This window comes from Myotis myotis, unplaced genomic scaffold (genome assembly GCF_014108235.1).
Source record: "Myotis myotis isolate mMyoMyo1 unplaced genomic scaffold, mMyoMyo1.p scaffold_m19_p_14, whole genome shotgun sequence".
NCBI classification, from domain to species: domain Eukaryota; kingdom Metazoa; phylum Chordata; class Mammalia; order Chiroptera; family Vespertilionidae; genus Myotis; species Myotis myotis.
The window spans coordinates 37026528-37043547 of record NW_023416318.1 but is presented as its reverse complement, the minus strand read 5'-3'; the positions used below and the strand labels follow the sequence as shown (position 1 = coordinate 37043547).

Sequence of the window (17020 nt, the reverse complement as noted above, 5' to 3'; positions counted from 1 at the left end):
TGTTTTGTTTTTTTTTAATCCTCAGCTGAGGATATTTTTCCATTGATTTTTAGGGAGAGTGGGAGAAAGAAAGACAGAAGTAGAGAAACACATTGATTGGTTGCCTCCTGTACGACCAGGGAGGAGCCTGCAATCCAGGTACATGCCCTTGACTGGAATCGAACCTGGGATCCTTCTGTTCTCAGGCTGACGCTCTATCCATTGAGCCAAACCGTCTAGGGCTCAAACAGTGTTTGAAACAATAACTGCCCTGGGCCAACCCAACTCTAAGTCATCACAAGCTATCAGAAATTCAAAAAGAACAAAGCTCACCAATATGGAACTACAGCATTTCCTGGCCCTTTGCAGTAGGTAGCCACCTGTCTCTTCTGTCTTTATAATTGCTTGTGCATTCAACTGACTTAATATATATGATAGCAAAAGGCCCAATTTACTTTATTATTATGTAAACCCAATCTCGGTGAAGATAGCTTTAGAAAGATAGTCACCTGTCACTTCCTTATTTGATGAATTCACCCACTATTTATGGAGTGCTCAATATGAGCTAGGAAGAGAGCAGAAAAAAGGAGAGAGTTTTGCTCTCACATGAAATCAGGCATTAAACAAGTATAAACCCAAGTAAGAGTCCTCTAAGCTACCACCTGAAATGAGCAGGAGTTGGCCAGGTGAAGAGGAAGGGACAAGCCTTCAAGGTAGAAGGCACCGCAGATGCAAAGCCCCCATGGGGCACAGCCTTACACTGCTTTGGGGCCTGGAAGGATGCCAGGGCGACTGAGCCTGGTGAGCTGGCGCGAGTGACCCTTCCTAGGGCTTGTGAGCCAGCGGGAGAGACCAGGCAAGCTCTCGTTGGTCAGGTTAAGTAATAATTAACCACATAAAGTCTTCTGACTTCCTGCCTCCATTTTCTTATTTCTTCTTTTCCCATTTCCGGTGTTTTGTCACTTAGCTTTCATTGTCTTCTCAAATTGCTGTTTGAGAGGTAATGTAGATGCACTTTGATTGTGGAGTACCAAGGAATGTAAAGGCTGCAGTGACAAATTTATTAAGGAAATATATTTTAAAATGTATTAGCAGTAAACAAACACAAACTTAAGAACAGGAGCTAGATCACTGATATTTTAAAATCTTAGTTTTACAAAGCAGTTGTACCAAAAGTCATTACAACGTACACAGGAAATGCGTTAAATATTCATTTTCAGGTTCAAAGCATTATATTAATTTTGTTTTTAAGACAAGCTATCAAAAGAATTAGTTTAGCCCAGTTGGCGTGGCTCAGTGGTTGATCGTCGACCTTTGAACCAGGTCACAGTTCGATTCCCGGTTCGGGCACATGTCCGAGTTGCGGGCTCAATTCCCACTGTGGGGCGTGCAGGAGACAGCCCATTAATGATTCTCATCATTAATGTTTCTATCTCTCCCTCTCTTTTCCTCTCTAAAATCAATAAAAATATATTTTTAAAAAAGAATTAGTTTAACTTCCTAGATCGTAGGGGCCAGTTTATTAAAAAAATATGTATTTTATTGATTTTTTACAGAGAGGAAGGGAGAGGGATAGAGAAGTTGGAAACATCGATCAGCTGCCTCCTGCACACTCCCCACTGGGGATGTGCCCACAACCAAGGTACATGCCCTTGACCAGAATCGAACCTGGGACTCTTCAGTCTGCAGACCGATGCTCTATCCACTGAGCCAAACCGGTTAGGGCGGGGCCAGTTTTTAATTTGACTAGCTTAATGTGCCTTGTATAACATAAGAGCTATCCCTTTATTCTGAGATTCAAAGCCAGTGTTTTTCAAACGCAGATGTCTCAAGGTAAGTCTTAAACATATTATGAAACAATAGTTGGTTAAATAACGTTGTTTAATCCTCAGAATGATCACCAACCAGCCATTCTGAATTCATCGTCTCTCCGGCAAGTTGCAGAAGGCACCAGTATTTCTGAAATGTGGCAACATGACTTACGGCCATTGCTGATAGAGCGATATCCAGGCTCCCCTGGAAGCTATGCTGCTCGCCAGGTGAGAATGCAGCACTCAAATCTAAGGGCTGTTGAATACTTGCTTTCACGTGAGAGGTTATCTATCTCCAGTTCCGAGTTATCTAACATTCAGATCTGCATTCTAATCTTATTATTCGCCAAAATAGGCAACCAAGAAAATCAAACAACTGAGAGTAAATGTCTGTTTTGTTAAGCATTGCATGTTAGCCTAAAACAATTTATGTGTGAAATCTCTGTGTAGGGTATGGTATCAGACAAGGTGGTAAGTGCTCAACTCTTGGCCATTTCTATAACAACCCCTTGGGCCCTAAACACCCAACAGTAACAGCCTTAGACAGCCCGTGCTCGCCAGTTCTGGGCCGAGAGCGAGTTACTGTCCTATCAGGCTTCCCTTTGGGAAGTTGTATTCTCCCTGGTGGGAGAGTCAAGATCAGTGACAAGCTACTTTCTCCAGGGCAGTGCTTCTCAAGCTTCTGACTCTGGCCCGTGGTAAAAATGAGTGTGTATATGCAGAAGTCAAGCAGTCTAATGTCAGTCCAGATTCTGGAAGGGTTTAACCTTGACCTTTCCATCGATCACTGGAGAGTGGATGCTGGGAGGAACCGGCTCTGTGGTGTGTGCTCACAGATGTCCCTAGCTCTGGATCTTCTCATTTCAGTGGTACTCCTTGGGCTCATCTCTCTTCCCTATTTAAAAGAAATGGGCGTATAATAATAAAAATATAGCCCACATTCTACATTGCATTTTAGCATGGCTGGTGGGCCCAGGCGTTTGCTATCCGGAGTGAGGGAAGCACAGCAGCTTTAGACTCTCTCCCACAGCCCAGCGCCCCCTGCCTCGGACATTCTTGTGAGAAGAGCAGTCGTTTTTGCAGCCTGCTCTACAGAATTGTAGTGGGAACTTGCAGATCAAGTCTGAAAGCCAAAAGCACAACAACGAGATATATTGGTGATGTAATTAGGTTATGCAGCCAATATGATTGTTTAGAAAGAAATTAGTTGCTAAGACAAATAAAAATATTTACACAGAATAAAAAAAAGATTACTTTAGGCAGAATTCTTTCTGGGCCATTTGCTGATGCTTTTGAGGATTTTAGTGTCAACATCGATATCAGGAATTATCGCAACTGGTTTAGTAGTTGAGAAATGAGTTTGTGTGTGAGACTTCAGTTGAGCAAAGCTAACAGATATATATTTTAAGTCCCAATTCATTTTGTAAGCACGTAGGCTGCTGAAGACAGTTTATGGAGCAGCTTAACATCTGGCTGCCAGATGTTCTGGAGTACAGGCCTTTTGAAAAATTTTTTTGCATGACCCCTTTTATGGGAAATAATTTTTCCCTCAAGTCTGAAGATAACTTATTTTCATATTCTGTGTAAAGGTTGTCTTAGATGCACAATGCTTTCTCTCTATTCAAACTACTAATATTCTATATCATATAATTTTATATATTCTCATTGAGAATACTTATAATTAAAAAAGTAAAATATCTTTAGCTTGGCTAGTGTGGACCAGTGGTTGAGCATCGATATATGAACCAGGAGGTCACGGTTCGATTCCTGGTCAGGATACACGCCCGGGTTTCGGTCTCAATCCTCAGTGTGGGGCATGCAGGAGGCAGCTGATCAATGACTCTCTCTCATCACTGATATTTCTATCTCTCCCTCTCCTTTCCTCTCTGAAATAAATAAAAATATATTTTTAAAAAAATTTAAACATTTTTTAAAAGAAGGAAAAAATAGTTTGTTAATTACAGTTTAGTCATATGTACTGATAGCCAACTGTGAACAAAGCCCAATACTGAGGATTGTGGAGAATAACAAAAATGAGATATAAATGATGATTTCAACAAGGTTGCTAGTATAAACATTCTTTTTTTTAAAAAATATGAAAAGACAACTTCTCAACCTATAATAGGAAAAGGCAAGGTACTGGGTATTTGTGCTATGTAGGCTGAAGTCCACCTCACTATAGAAAGCAGACAGTGGGCAGCTGGAGAATTATGTTTTTATTTGGCGTTTGCAGGGTTGGCTGTAGAGACACTGTGCTTCCCCCTGGTTCAGCTCTATCCCCGGAAGCTTCCTGCCACAGTTTTTCCAAGGTCCTCGCCCACGTGCCAGGTCACATTAGTTAGGGCAGGACGCCACACAAGACTTGGCGAGGCTAGAAAATTGTGTTTCCCTGGGAGGGAAAAGTCTCCCCTTCTTTTCCAGTTATTATGTTATTTGTTTATTACCTCAAGGTCCATCCCCACTGATGGTCATTGTGGAACAGATTGCTGGTTATGTGGATGGTTACTTTGTCACTTGACTTTAAAAAAATCCTTTAAAGCAACTTACAATGATGTGTATATTTCAAAATAAAATAAATGGAACCCAGTGAGAAAAATGAGGCAAAGGGAAAATAAAGGCAGGAAAGGGCCAATGGAACAGGGATGAACTCACCCACAGATGCTTAAAGAAGACCCTTCTAGTGTCTGAGGTGGAGTTTCTTTTGTATCTGATACTTTTTCCTGTCATTTACCGTGTTGCTCAGAAGGCCTAAGATAACCAGGAGAAACGGGTTTATTTTTACCAGAACGTGCAGTGGGTCTGGACCTTCCTTGAATGCAGAAGGAAAGCTACTCGACAGTCACTGTGGTACAGAGTCGCTTATTGATTCTTAGAGTGGGCAGGACCTCAAATATCCCTACCGACCCCCTTGTTGTGGGACTCCCTTTATAGTATCTGAGCGGGTGAGCATCAGTATCTTTTGTTAGTGTTCATGATATTGCGAAGTATCTGTTGGACTTGAGGCACCTGCTATACACTGGGGACCTAAAGAACTATCATGTGCCGTGCTTGCCTCAGAGAGCTCAGAGTGGAAGTTGAGACCCTGGTATATCTGTTTCCTCAAACATGCCTCCTTAGCCTCCTAGAGAAATGGAAAGTGGGCTTTAAGACATATTGAACTGGATCTCTATCTCCGGACATGTAGAAATGTTCATGTTAGATTGTTAAGTGAGAAGAGTAGCATTCTATTCCTATAAAAACACATCCAGTCTATGAGTTTGTGCTACTATATGTTTGTGTAAAAAAAAAAAAAAAAAGAGAAGCTGTGCATCAGACTATTAACAATACTATTAACAATTTGCAGGGAGAATATTGGGGGAGAGGGAGATTAGCCTTTCTTCTATACATCCTTGCTATTCATTCAATAAGCATGTACTGCATTGTTAACTCGAAAGGCCTATAAGCAATTTAAAACATACTGAACAAATGAAACCTGTCTCGATTTGAAATTTTGTTATTTTTTGTTTTGAACAGCATATCATGCAGAGAATTCAGAGACTTCAAGCTGACTGGGTCTTGGAAGTAGACACCTTCTTGAGTCAGACACCTTATGGATATCGGTCTTTCTCAAATATCATCAGCACCCTCAATCCCACTGCTAAACGGCACTTGGTACTTGCTTGTCACTACGATTCCAAGTATTTCCCCCATTGGGACAACAGGGTGTTTGTGGGAGCCACCGACTCAGCCGTGCCCTGTGCGATGATGTTGGAACTAGCTCGTGCCTTAGACAAGCAACTCCTTTCCTTGAAGGTATCTGTTTCCCTCTTGTAGATTCTTGGCATAAAACACATGAGCAGTAACTCAGAGTGAATTCGAGAATCCTTGCGGGGAGTGAGAAGGCTGTTTAGAAATGTAGACTTTCAGGACATTTTTTTTTTTTTTTATCGCTGGCTTAGAGACAGTGAGGTCTCAGGACATTTTGTATCAATTGTTTGCAAAATGGTATGAGTTTGAGTGAATATTAATTGGAAGATTACATTATTTGAAATGTCAACCATGGGCAATAAACCTAAGATACACGACAGTGAATTCATTAATTGGCACCTGATTTCTTAGTTTTGAATACACATTAAATTAAGGGCAACATTTCTTTGTGAAAATTTAAGAAGGCGGAAGATTGATACAGGTATATGTCTGAGAACTCTGTTTATTTCTTCTTGTTTATGGAGCCACGGACATCACAACCTTCTGATCTGAGAGACGGTGGCCCTCAAGAGTGAGTAATTCAGACGTATCAAGATGAAAAGCATGAAGCAGAAATGCATTATTGTTATTATCTGTGAATCTCAGCTCAATTTTATGTAGCATAGTAGAGCTTTTGTTATGTTCTCAGCTCAGAATACTTCTGGGACTCTCAGATGTTATTTCAGTCTCTGTGTTCTTAAGGGTATATTGGGGAAAAGTGCTAAACTAGATGAAGACATTTTGTTCAGATACCACTCATAACCAAGTAAACACAACAAAGCAAAAACAAAAAACTTTGTTCGCAGGCAACGGATGCCTCTTTCTCCCCTCAGAGCTTTATGAAGGGGCTGGCCTTGGGTACAATGGGGATAAAGAAGTAAAATGTTTATCTTGTAATGGAAGTAATAGAGATATTTGGTTCTATTTTTGTTGGATATGCTGCACTTGAAGAAAGCAAGAATTGTTTATAACCTCTCGGTATCCTTTTCACTGTGTTTTGTTTTGTTTTCTGAACTTTCTATGATGTCTTTGTCCCGTGCTCTACCCTGCTTTTAACTAGAACTCTTCCCCAGCTATTGGGTGAGGGTTTCTGAAGCTGATGTAACAGTTTGATTTCTCATATTTGCATTCTAGTGTCAGGACATGAAATGAAATGGATGTGACGTAAAGGCACAGGTTGTGTAGTGCCTGTGCTTTTTCTGGGGGAGCTCCTGTACCTTTTGCATGTACCTCATACCTGCTTTTGGTAGAAAGAGCTGAACGAGTTGTTGGGTAGGGATCCCCATGAAAAAATGCACGTACATTCTCTTCATTATCCTTTCTAATAGAGGTAGTGATGTGGACAGTTTTTAAAAAGGGCTAGTTTTGGGTACAAGCATTGAGAGTATCAGATTTATTCTCCCAGTTGGATTTTAATTTAAACTGTAAGAAGGAGTTATTTTAAGTTCTTCAGCTGTCACGGATTGGGTAGGCGGTGATGGAATGTGACCTGGGAGAGGTCTGGATTATTGTGCCAACTCTTTGCAGCCCTCTCCCCTCTAGTAATAAGATTATAATTATGTATTCACATCTTTTGCCTTATAACTTTGCTGTGTTCCTCCCTCCTCCCCCAATGGTAGGTTGTACCATGTCATTCCTTACCTCTGGACTTGGTTATTTGACTTGTCTTGGCCAATAGAATGCCTGTAGATGTGACACAAGCAGAGGCTAGAAATGTGCTTGTGCAATTGGGCTTGCTCCCTCGTGCCTTTGCCATCACCAGGAAAAGGGTGTGCCCTGGCTAGCCTGCCAGCCCCTGGAGGAGGATAAGAGACATGTGGAACAAAGCCAACCTTAATGACTTTGGTGAAGCAAGGCTCCTGATCCAGCCCACACCGGCTTTGATCAGTTGTCCCCAGCTGACCTACAGACCCAGGATTCATGAGTATTGTTTTAAGCCACTGAATTTAGGGTGGTTTTTCACACCTTACTATTGAGATAGCCTTGGGTGGGGAAAGAGTGCAGGTAATTCACCAACTATGTTGACACTGGTAATTAGGCATCTATCATATGCCACCAAGAAGGATTGGAAGAGCTTCACAAATCAGGCTACACAGATAGTGAGGAAGTGGGGGTGGGGGGAGCTGGGAAGGAGAGTGTTGTTAACTCTAAGGAGCACTTAGATACGTAGGTTCCCACCCCACACCTGGAAGATAGGTGAGTACCCCATCTGTTTTCTTGCGGGAGATGATAGAATGTTTTTCTAGAGAAACTGAACCAGGGAGGTTCTGGACATGGAGACACCAGATGTAAAGGAGGGCTGTAGAGAGGTGCCTCATAGAGAGCAAGGAGGTGAGGTGGAAGTCTCACATTGAACACTGAGGCCCGCAGCCTTTCCCCCACGTCCAGCATGAGAAAGCCAGCAGCTAGCTTGTACCAGAGACAGGAACCTGGAGGATCCTCCTCTGGAACACAGGAACCATCTCAGTGAAAACTCCGACTGGGCACCAGGGCACCCTGCAGGGAAGCCAACCTACTCAGTGTGATAGGCCTTACTCTTTATATGAACGGACACAAAGGATGACCAGACATTTGAGGACAGTCTCCGACATGAAAGCAAGCCAGCAGAACAAATAATACAAGTTGAAAAGTGAACTGGGAGGAAAACAAGCACAAGGAGCAGAAGAGGACTTAAAGGACACAGTTTCTAATGTCCTCAGATAAGAGCGGAAGGGATACCTCTAACAGATTAAGGAAACATCAGAATAGGTTTGGTCCACTGGGAGCACATCCCCCAGCATGTTAGTGAGGTGGAGAGCGCAAACGGTTGTATATTTCCCCCTGCCACGTCCAGCTGCACGGGTGCAGGCACGGCGGAAGCAGAGAGTGGACTTGAGGTCATGTGTTTGCCATGTGAGTGTGACCAAGGCAGAGAGAGACAAGGGAGTGATTAGAATGATTGACTCTGGAATTTAAGCTGAACATGGAGTGAAATGAGGACATCCTGGGGGTGAAGGACTCGGAAAAGAGAAACGATTCAATAGATTAGGGATTGCAGTTGGGTTGCAGATTCTGGGAGTTGGGGGACTAATCTAAAAAGTGAGAGTCATCAGACCGTGGAAAGTAAAACATTCATCAGAACCCTGCTTATACTTCTGAAAAGTTCTCCTGAAAATCATCCCTTGCGTGAAGTCTTCCTTGACACCCCAAGGATTCAACCTCTCATTCTATCCATTCCCAGATGAGTTTTACTTTACATGTGTGACCCTTGGCACCTTTTGCCATGTTCATGTATTTGGTTGATCTTTCCTACCCCAATTAAAGTGTAGGCTCCTGCAGGGGGAGAGGCTGTAATGATTACTCTTTGTGTCCCTGTTGCATTCCTAGAGCAGGTCCTAGAACCTAGACTCACAAAAAAAAAAAAAAAAAAAAGAGCAGGCACATCATGGATGAGTAGCCAAATAGATTTGCAGTTGTTCAGGTTGGGTTTCCTGGGATGCACACTCTGACTTGGAGGTTAGCATTTAGGTCATTTCTTAGGGAGTGGCCCTGACTCAACACCGGTGGCAGGGAGGGGAGAGCAATGAGATCAGGGAGAGGAGGAAGTCAGGCTGTCTTGCAGGTTCAATAGTGCCAGTCAATCTCTGGGAATCTCTGGAGGTGGCAGGGCCTTTCAAAGTTCTCTGAAGAGTCAGAGAAAATGCATAACCTCTCTTTTCATGGGGAGTGGGAGACGGTGAGATTTACATGGAGGTGGGATGATTTTCAGGGAAGAAGTGGTGCCAAATCAATGGTGGCATATTTTCACTCACTGTGTTATCGTCCCTTGCGTTGTGGCTCAGCTGTCCTCTCTCCAGTTACCTTTTCACTGTTTTTTTTTTTTTTTTTTTTTTTTTTTTTTTTTTCCCAGAACGTTTCAGACTCCAAGCTGGATCTGTCACTCCAGCTGATTTTCTTTGACGGGGAAGAGGCTTTTCTTCACTGGTCCCCTCAAGACTCTCTGTATGGGTCTCGGCACTTAGCTGCAAAGATGGCATCGACCCCACACCCACCTGGAGCGAGAAACACCAACCAGCTGCACAGCATGGTTAGTCTGGGAAGTATCCGTGGTGCTGCTGTGGCTGCAGGGGCTGCCTCAAAGGCAGCCAAAGCTAAAGCCAATTAAAGACCGAAAGATGCCCCGGCATCCTTAGAGCAGAGTGTTTATAACAGAACATTCCTTGGCAGGCGTTTGGGTTTTTGAGGAATCCCAGAGCTAAAAAGAAGGATTCTGGGTTAGCAGTTGCGTCTGAGCTTCATTAAAATATTTCCCTGAAATGATATGAACATTTACATAGTAAGTTTTGAAAGTTGAATGTTATTTGATTTAAAGTTTTCAAAAATGTAAAAACACTTTAATTGAAAGGCTGTAAAACATCCGATTAAGGAGACATCACATTCAGTTTGGTCCAATGGGATTGCATGCCCCTGGTACTGCATAGAGGTGGAGAGAGCACCCCTTCTTGGAGCCCTGAGGCCTGAGGAGGTGGGGGTCTTGAGAAGTGGAGTTAGAGTGGGACGTGGTATGAGGATGGGAGTGAAGAATTTCCTCAGTGGATTCAAAGCGTTATAATGGCTCTGACTGTGCATATGACATTTTGATGGGCTGATTTTTATGTGGTATTTTTGACGTGGGGGTGGAGACATTTTGATGCTGCCTTAAAACCCTGCTCTTACTACCAAGTGATGGGTGCAACACATGACTCCATTTTCACCCCTAATCCTGGTCCCCCTCCGCCCCCCTGTCCCTCACCCTGCCCTTGAATTCTTTCCCTATTCTAATTCTCTTCCTGTATTTGACCGTCACTCAGTCTTGAGTCCTCACTAACCCCAGCTTGGGACCTCATGCCTCTCCTGAGTCTTCATTCTTCCCGTGCCTTCGTGCATCCCTGACCTTCACCCTATCTGTGCACTGAAAGCCTATTCCTAACCACTCCACTTGTCCCAGTCCTTTGCCCGGTCACTTACCTTCTCCCTCTGAGTCCACATGGCCAGGTTAAATGTCCTCTATGATTCTGACACATCCCATGTGGGCATTCTCTCCATCCTGTGGTCCATTGGCAGCTCATAATGGATCAGGGGAATATGGTCAGCATCTCGTTCGGTCACTTGAACCCAAAAGGCTAAAAAGTATTCAGACGAGGAGGAGAGACCTGGCTGATCAGTAGGAAGAACAAAGTTATTTATCATTTCAAATATATGAATCCATAATATGATTAAGACCATTCCTCCCCCCCTCCCCCCCAAAACAAACTCTTATTAGCTTATCTAACCATGTAAATACATTCTGATTTCAAACAAGCCCATTTCCCCCAATGAATATATTTAATCATCATTCATGAGGTAACAGATACTGTATCTTTAGAATGGTAGACTCTGCAAATATTTACCTACCATGTGTAGGATCTACACTAGATATTTACCCACACATGATCTCACTTATATAAATCAGTTTTTAAACCAGGGTTAGGCGGGGGGAGGGGTGTGTAAGGACTCTCTTCAGGGAGTCCTTAATACTGCTGATGTTTTATGGCTCAAACAAGTTAAGGAACACTGATTTAATTGTAGAGCATATAACCAGAGGTCATTAAGTTTGAGCTTCTGGTTTATAGAAAAGGACACGGACAGCCAGAGACATCAGGTCCTGTAGCTCCTGGCCAAGGAATTTTTCTTATATGCTACTTTGGGGAATAAATAGTTACTAAGTGTTCTCTTATAGGTGGTTATGTCATTACAGACAAAGAATAAAATGGCGAATTAGAATGGAATAGAAGACCAGGGGCTTGGACTCCCATCTGAAAATCAAGTTAAATGTATTCTTTTTAAATCTATGAAATACTTATCCAAATGTCCTCTTTCTAATTTATTTTCAGTGAAATCCTTCTGGGATTCCAGACTCAAAGAATCTACATATTGCCATTTAATGGCAAAGCAAGATTTAATAAATTTGCCAAAGTATTAGCTTACAGTGCTATTAAATCTTTTGTTCATAAAGCTCCCTAGATTATTCTCAATTGTTAATATGCCTATAGTTTTGATTCATTTTTTTACTTTGATGAATATGGAACGTGTTTTTAGTGACAATGACTAAACAACATTTTTTCTCCCTTAGGATTTATTGGTCTTACTAGATTTAATTGGAGCTCCAAATCCAACATTTCCCAATTTTTTCCCAAACTCTGCCCGATGGTTTGATAGACTTCAAGCAATTGGTAAGCACCAATGTTATTAAAACTAGGTTTCTTCCTCCTGACAAACACTACATTTTAAAATTCAAAATTTATGATTTCAGTGTATGATTTGAATATATACTATCCTTTACTGGCTTTTCCCCTTGCTTTATGGATTAATTAATTGTTCCTATTCATCTCTTTTAGTAGGCCCACTATATTTTCCTGCATGAAACTGCATTTTGATATCCTATGTAATAAAAGGCTAATATGCAAATCGACAGAACGGTGGAATGACCGGTTGCTATGACATGCACTGACCACCAGGGGGAAGATGCTCAACACAGGAGCTGCTTCCTGGTGGTCAGTGCGCTCCCACAGGGGTAACACTGCTCAGCCAGAAGTCCTGAGCCAGGCTCATGGTATAAAGGAAAAAAGTTATTCTCCTTTTCCTTCTCTAAGCCCCAAAGCCTCTGTCTTGAGCCATAGATACCTTTGTTTCTTTGCCTGGCCTGACCTGGTCTATAGTTTTGATTAATTTTTTTAAAAATATATATTTTATTGATTTTTTACAGAGAGGAAGGGAGAGGAATAAAGAGCCAGAAACATCGATGAGAGAGAAACATCGATCAGTTGCCTCCTGCACACCCCCTACTGGGGATGTGCCCGCAACCAAGGTACATGCCCTTGACTGGAATCTAACCTGGGACCCTTCAATCTGCAGGCCGATGCTTTATCCACTGAGCCAAACTGGTCGGGGCAGTTTTGATTAATTTAAGCAGTGGGAAAAGCACTTCAATCTCAACTCACACTTTTGCCATGAGTTCAGAATTTGCCAATATGCAGATTTAGAATATTACAAGAGAAACTTTTGCCTGAACCTTAGATACTTTTCTTTGGCAAATTTCAATTTCTAGTTTGAAAGAATTGCTTTTGTGGTATTATTAATATAAGCATTTGGGGCCTCTCTTAGCATGTTTTCTTTACTTTGATGGTAGCCTCAAAAAATTGGGTTTGGCCATTTTTCAAGGATTTTCTGCACTTTTCTTATTTCCTCTACCAAAATGAATTTATAGCATTAACTTGCACCTTACTGGTTTTTAACCCATTGTGCTGCCCCCTCCTAGTGAAACTTACTGTACTTCAAACCATATCTAATTGCATAAGGAAAAGTTATATCCTAAGATGAAAGAATTGTGTCAATTAATGGATTGCGAATATTGTTTGGTGGTGGTTCCTAAAATATTACATATGTTCCTAAATATCTCCATATTCCTAAAATATCACATATGCATGCTTACCACTTGGTCTAGTTTTACACTTGAAATTTAGCAATTGAAAACACACACCAGGCTATCCTGATGAGTTTCATTTAATTGTCTTATAGTTTTCTTGTGATCTCCTATCATTTTGTAATATAGAACTCATGTTATATGTAACCAGGTAACATAACACATGAGTTCTATGTTACAAGATGATGAGTGATGGAATGCAGGCCAATGGTTCTCAGACTAGAGTGTGCATTACCTAGAGGGCTTGTTACAACACACAGTGCTGGGCTCCGTCCCTAGAGTTTCTGATTCTGTGAGTCTGAAGTGGGTCCAGATAATTTACATTTCTAACAAGTTGCCAGGTGATTCTGATACCCCTGGTTGGAGACCACACTTTGAGAACCACTGATGCAGGTCGTAGCAGGTAACCCCTTTCCATAAAGTGGCCATTCAGTAAACTTCATCCTTATTCTGTTTGAGTATTACCCTTCCAAGCCCCACATCTCCTCTTAAGGTATTCTTCATACAGGATCTCGGATCTATGAGTACCTATGTTGTTTTCTCCCCATCTTCCCCTCTCCACCCCCCCGTTTTTATCATTCTTCATCTCTCCATTCTTTTATTGAGTTTCATCTTTAAGAAGGTTCTCACCTGTAAATCTACAGCTACATGTGACCCTTCTCATCCCCAAACTACTCCAAAATGTACACACCCATGTAGAGCCCAGATGGTTATTGACATATGTTCACGGCCGCATGTTGTAAAAGCAATGGCCACACGTGCTAAGATTTCACACTCCTTATGCATTCTGTGTATTCATCAGATAAAAACAGATATTCATCTACGGTCTAACTGTCATCCGCAGAACATGAACTCCATGCATTAGGTTTGCTCAAGGCTCATTCTTTGGAGAGGCGGTATTTCCAGAATCATGGTTTTGGAGGAATGATTCAGGATGACCATCTCCCATTTTTAAGAAGAGGTAATAATGTGTGTGTATATGTATGTGTGCATACACATGTGCATTTTTAACCTATTGTATTCATTGTATTTTATGTGCTTTTGCAACAATCTAGAAGGGTAAGGAACCATTAGATTTAATGAATTGAATAATTAAGTCATTCACCAATCATCTTATGGTTTCTATTTTTTTCATGAAAGTCATTCAAAATCCTTGACACCTTTATATTTTTTTCCTGCAGCTAGGATATTTATGAAAGCTCATGTTCCATTGACCGTGCCTTCACTTTTAGAGTTAGACTGTATTCTTACACTTTGTGTAACTCTGATGTTTACTCATTAATAAGGAAGCCGTATCCTTGATGTCAATGGCGGGAGTTTAAACAAACCCAAGGACTCTTTTTTTAAAAAAAAAAAAAATATTTTTTATTGATTTCAGAGAGGAAGGGAGAGGGAAAGAGAGGAACATAATTGGTGAGAGAGAATCATTAATCAGCTGGCTTTTGCACGTCCCCTTCTGGGGATTGAGCCCACAACCCCAGGCATGTGCCCTTGACTGGAATCAAGCCTGCGACCCTTCAGTCCGCAGGCCGACGCTCTGTGCACTGAGCCAAACCGGCTAGCTAGGGCAAACCCAAGGACTCTTGCAGGAGCCTCCCAATTTGTCTCTAGTGTTTGCTCTTGCTTCCCTATTCTTTACACAGGAATGAGAGTTATCTTTTAAAAATGTAAGTAAAATTATGTTCCTTTTCTGCTTTAAAGCTCTAGTGGCTTGCTATCATGTAGAATAAGACCAAAGGTCTTTACCATGACCTGTAAGGGCCTCCATTTTCTGACTCTGTTCTCCCTCTCTAACATCACTTCCTACGTCTGTCTCCAATCAGTATTACTTCAATCCAGCCACACTGGCTCCTTGCTGTTCCTCAAGCAGGCCAAGCTCACTCCTCACCCCAGGGCCTTTGCACTTACTACTACTGCTGCCTAGAATACTTCTCCCTAGACTTTTGCACAGCTTGCTTTTCCTTTGTTGCATGTCTCTATTTATTTGTTAGCTTCTCACAGAGGCCTTCCCTGACTTTAAATACCTTCTTCTTGGCTCCACTGTCTGCCTCTTATTCTCTATTTCCTCACTGTATTTTATTGTTTTTTATAAGCCATATCACTTTCTAAAATTATTTTTTATATTTGTTTATTTGCTTCTTTCTCTACTGGAATGTAAACGCCATATGACCAGGACTTAGCCTTTTAACGATGAAACCTTAACTTCTAGAATAGGGGCTGGTATACAGTAGGTGCTTTCTAATTACTTACTGAATTAATTAACATTTGTTTAACTAAATGAATGACTTTGGAGAACAAGGGTAAGGTATAAGGGAGTGCACAGAAGATGATGAATAACCTACTGTCTTTATATGGAAGGGACAGAATTCCCACTCAGACTTTTGCTTGCCAAATTATACTTTCTAGTTTAAATATGCACTTAATTACAAGTTGGTTCTTTTGTATTAGGTGTTCCAGTTTTGCATCTGATAGCATCTCCTTTCCCTGAAGTATGGCATACGATGGATGACAATGAAGAAAATTTGGATGAAGCAACCATTGACAATCTAAACAAAATTATACAAGTCTTTGTGTTAGAATATTTGCATTTGTAATGTTCTCATTTAGTTCATGATAATTGTATCTAGTATCGAATTTGAAAGTTAAGGTACAATCCTATCTAATAAAAGAGTAATTAACTATCACACCCTCACTCTGTCATTCCGTCACAAAGATGGCGGCGGCCACGGAGCTGGAGTGAGCAGGAAGTTTGGTTGCCCCCGGCAATGGAGGAAGCCAAGCTTCCCGCCTGCCCTGGCCGGTCCTGAGCTCTGCTCAAGGCTACAAAGTTTCAATTATAGAAGATAAATAAATCCCAGATACCTGCTTCCAGCCTGTGGCCGTGGCCAGCCTGGAAATGGCCTTCAGCCCCTCACCCAGGCTGGCCACAAACTCATGGGGTGAGGGTTCCCACTGTGGGGCTTGACTAGCCTGCAAACAGCCATCAGCCGCTCACCAGGCTGGCCAGGCACCCCAGTGGGGACCCCCACCCTGATCCAGGCCGGGACACCCTTCAGGGCAAACCAGCCAGCCCCCACCCGTGCACCAGGCCTCTATCCTATATAATAAAAGGGTAATATACAAATTGACCCTAACAGCAGAATGACTGGTCACTATGACACACACTGACCACCAGGGGGCAGACGCTCAATGCAGGAGATTCCCCCTGGTGGTCAGTGTGCTCCCACAGAGGGAGCTCTGCTCAGCCACAAGCTAGGCTGACGGCTGCCAGTACAGCAGTGGTGGCGGGAGCTTCTCCTGCCTCCTCAGCAGCGCTAAGGATGTCCGACTGCAGCTTAGGCCTACTCCCCGCTGGCAAGTGGACATCCCCCGAGGGCTCCTGGGCTGCCAGAGGGCTGTCTGACACCAGCTTAGGCCCAATCCCCTGGGGAGCGGGCCTAAGCCAGCAGGCGGACATCCCCTGAGGGGTCCCAGACTGCGAGAGAGCACAGGCCGGGCTGAGGGACCCCCCTGAGTGCACAAATTTTTGTGCACTGGGCCTCTAGTAATTATAAAAAAGGATAGTCAGAATTATATAATCATATATATACATGTATAACATTATCTGTAATTTCATGTTTATAAATTTTACAGAATTAGATTTTCTAGGATTTCTTTTTATTTTACATATTGGCCTCTGAAATTATGTAAAAGATGTTATGCCTTTGTAAGTTAAATAATAGTATGAGCTAACATTGAGTACTGTCTATGTCAGACAATCATACATCCTTTATATGTTTTTACCAACTTAATCCTCACAACAATCCTAAGAAGTAGGTGGTATTATTAACCCTATTTTACGATGCTCAGGGTAGCTAAATGTTCTTCTTCAAGATCACGCAGAGAATAAGTGGCAACGGTGGGATTTGAACCCAAGGCTCATGCCTTGAACCACTGTAGAGTGCTTCCTTTTTACATGGAAACAACTTTGCAGAATATTCTCAATGCCAAGTGCAAAACAACAGTTGTACCTTGATGTTGTACT

General features: G+C 42.2%; 1 protein-coding gene across 1 annotated transcript in view; it reads left to right on the top strand.

Moving 5' to 3' along the window:
• Nucleotides 1–15680, top strand: part of QPCT (glutaminyl-peptide cyclotransferase) — a 39559-nt gene extending 23879 nt beyond the window's left edge. The window contains exons 5-10 of the mRNA XM_036334832.1: nt 1872–2018; nt 5304–5582; nt 9406–9582; nt 11647–11746; nt 13841–13957; nt 15445–15680. Coding sequence (XP_036190725.1) covers nt 1872–2018; nt 5304–5582; nt 9406–9582; nt 11647–11746; nt 13841–13957; nt 15445–15590 — 966 coding nt within the window. The 3' untranslated portion in view covers nt 15591–15680. The remainder of the gene's footprint in view (nt 1–1871; nt 2019–5303; nt 5583–9405; nt 9583–11646; nt 11747–13840; nt 13958–15444) is intronic.
• The last annotated feature ends 1340 nt before the right edge of the window (nt 15681–17020 follow it).